At 57.3% G+C, this 1981-nt stretch overlaps 1 protein-coding gene across 1 annotated transcript; it reads right to left on the reverse strand.

The window, feature by feature from the left end:
• Positions 1-544: 544 nt before the first annotated feature.
• Positions 545-1288, reverse strand: LOC123750715 (uncharacterized). The gene has a single exon (XM_045732818.2). It carries the CDS (start codon positions 1286-1288, stop codon positions 545-547), a length of 744 nt encoding a protein of 247 aa, XP_045588774.2.
• Positions 1289-1981: the final 693 nt, after the last annotated feature.

Consider the following 1981-nt stretch of genomic DNA (forward strand, 5'->3'; position numbering starts at 1 on the left):
TGATGCCCCAAGTTACTGTGAGTCACATTGATGCCCCAAGTTACTGTGAGTCACACTGATGCCCCAAGTTACTATGAGTCACCCTTATGCCCCAAGTTACTGTGAGTCACATTGATGCCCCAAGTTACTGTGAGTCACACTGATGCCCCAAGTTACTGTGAGTCACACTGATGCCCCAAGTTACTGTGAGTCACACTGATGCCCCAAGTTTCTGTGAGTCACACTGATGATCCAAGTTACTGTGAGTCACCCTTATGCCCCAAGTTACTGTGAGTTGCACCGATGCCTCAAGTTACTGTAAGTCACACTGATGCCCCAAGTTACTGTGTGTCACCCTCATGCCCCAAGTTACTGTGAGTCACCCTGATGCCCCAAGTTACTGTGAGTCACACTGATGCCCCAAGTTACTGTGAGTCACCATCATGCCCCAAGTTACTGTGAGTCACCATCATGCCCCAAGTTACTGTGAGTCACCCTCATGCCCCAAGTTACTGTGAGTTGCACCGATGCCCCAAGTTACTGTGAGTCACCATCATGCCCCAAATTACTGTGAGTCACCATCATGCCCCAAGTCATGCCCCAAGTCATGCCCCAAGTCATGCCCCAAGTCATGCCCCAAGTCATGCCCCAAGTCATGCCCCAAGTCATGCCACAAGTCATGCCCCAAGTCATGCCCCAAGTCATGCCCCAAGTCATGCCACAAGTCATGCCCCAAGTCATGCCCCAAGTCATGCCCCAAGTCATGCCCCAAGTCATGCCCCAAGTCATGCCCCAAGTCATGCCCCAAGTCATGCCCCAAGTCATGCCACAAGTCATGCCACAAGTCATGCCACAAGTCATGCCCCAAGTCATGCCCCAAGTCATGCCACAAGTCATGCCACAAGTCATGCCCCAAGTCATGCCACAAGTCATGCCCCAAGTCATGCCACAAGTCATGCCACAAGTCATGCCCCAAGTCATGCCACAAGTCATGCCCCAAGTCATGCCCCAAGTCATGCCACAAGTCATGCCCCAAGTCATGCCCCAAGTCATGCCACAAGTCATGCCCCAAGTCATGCCCCAAGTCATGCCCCAAGTCATGCCACAAGTCATGCCCCAAGTCATGCCCCAAGTCATGCCACAAGTCATGCCACAAGTCATGCCACAAGTCATGCCCCAAGTCATGCCCCAAGTCATGCCACAAGTCATGCCACAAGTCATGCCCCAAGTCATGCCCCAAGTCATGCCCCAGGTCGTGGACACAACGAAAAAACTGTGGGAATGTGTCATGCTTAAGAGGTCCCGCCATCCTTCACCAGTCATGAATGCGGAAGTCTTCGTCAGATCCTGACTCGCTCTCGTGACGTCACCACAGTCCGGGGTCAGAGAATGTGACGTCACCACAGTCCGGGGGTCGGGGACGTGACGTCACCACAGTCCGGTGGTCGGGGAAGTGAGGTCACCACAGTCCGGGGTCAGAGAACGTAACGTCACCCCAGTCCGGGGGTCGGGGACGTGACGTCATCCCAGTCCGGGGGTCGGGGACGTGACGTCATCCCAGTCCGGGGGTCGGGGACGTGACGTCATCCCAGTCCGGGGGTCAGAGAACGTGACGTCATCCCAGTCCGGGGGTCAGAGAACGTGCCGTCACCACAGTCCGGAGGTCGGGGACATGACGTCACCACAGTCCGGGGGTCGGGGACGTGACGTCACCACAGTCCGGGGGTCGGGGAAGTGAGGTCACCACAGTCCGGGGGTCGGGGACATGACGTCACCACAGTCCGGGGGTCGGGGACGTGACGTCACCACAGTCCGGTGGTCGGGGAAGTGAGGTCACCACAGTCCGGGGGTCAGGGAAGCGACGTCACCACAGTCCGGGGGTCGGGGACGTGACGTCACCACAGTCATGGGGTCGGGGAAGTGAGGTCACCACAGTCCGGGGGTCGGGGACATGACGTCACCACAGTCCGGGGGTCGGGGACGTGACGTCACCACAGTCCGG

This window comes from Procambarus clarkii, chromosome 10 (assembly GCF_040958095.1).
Source record: "Procambarus clarkii isolate CNS0578487 chromosome 10, FALCON_Pclarkii_2.0, whole genome shotgun sequence".
NCBI classification, from domain to species: domain Eukaryota; kingdom Metazoa; phylum Arthropoda; class Malacostraca; order Decapoda; family Cambaridae; genus Procambarus; species Procambarus clarkii.

Coding starts and splice junctions, on each gene's coding strand:
- LOC123750715 (XM_045732818.2), bottom strand. CDS start 1,288: ATGGCGGGACCTCTTAAGCATGACACATTCCCACAGTTTTTTCGTTGT.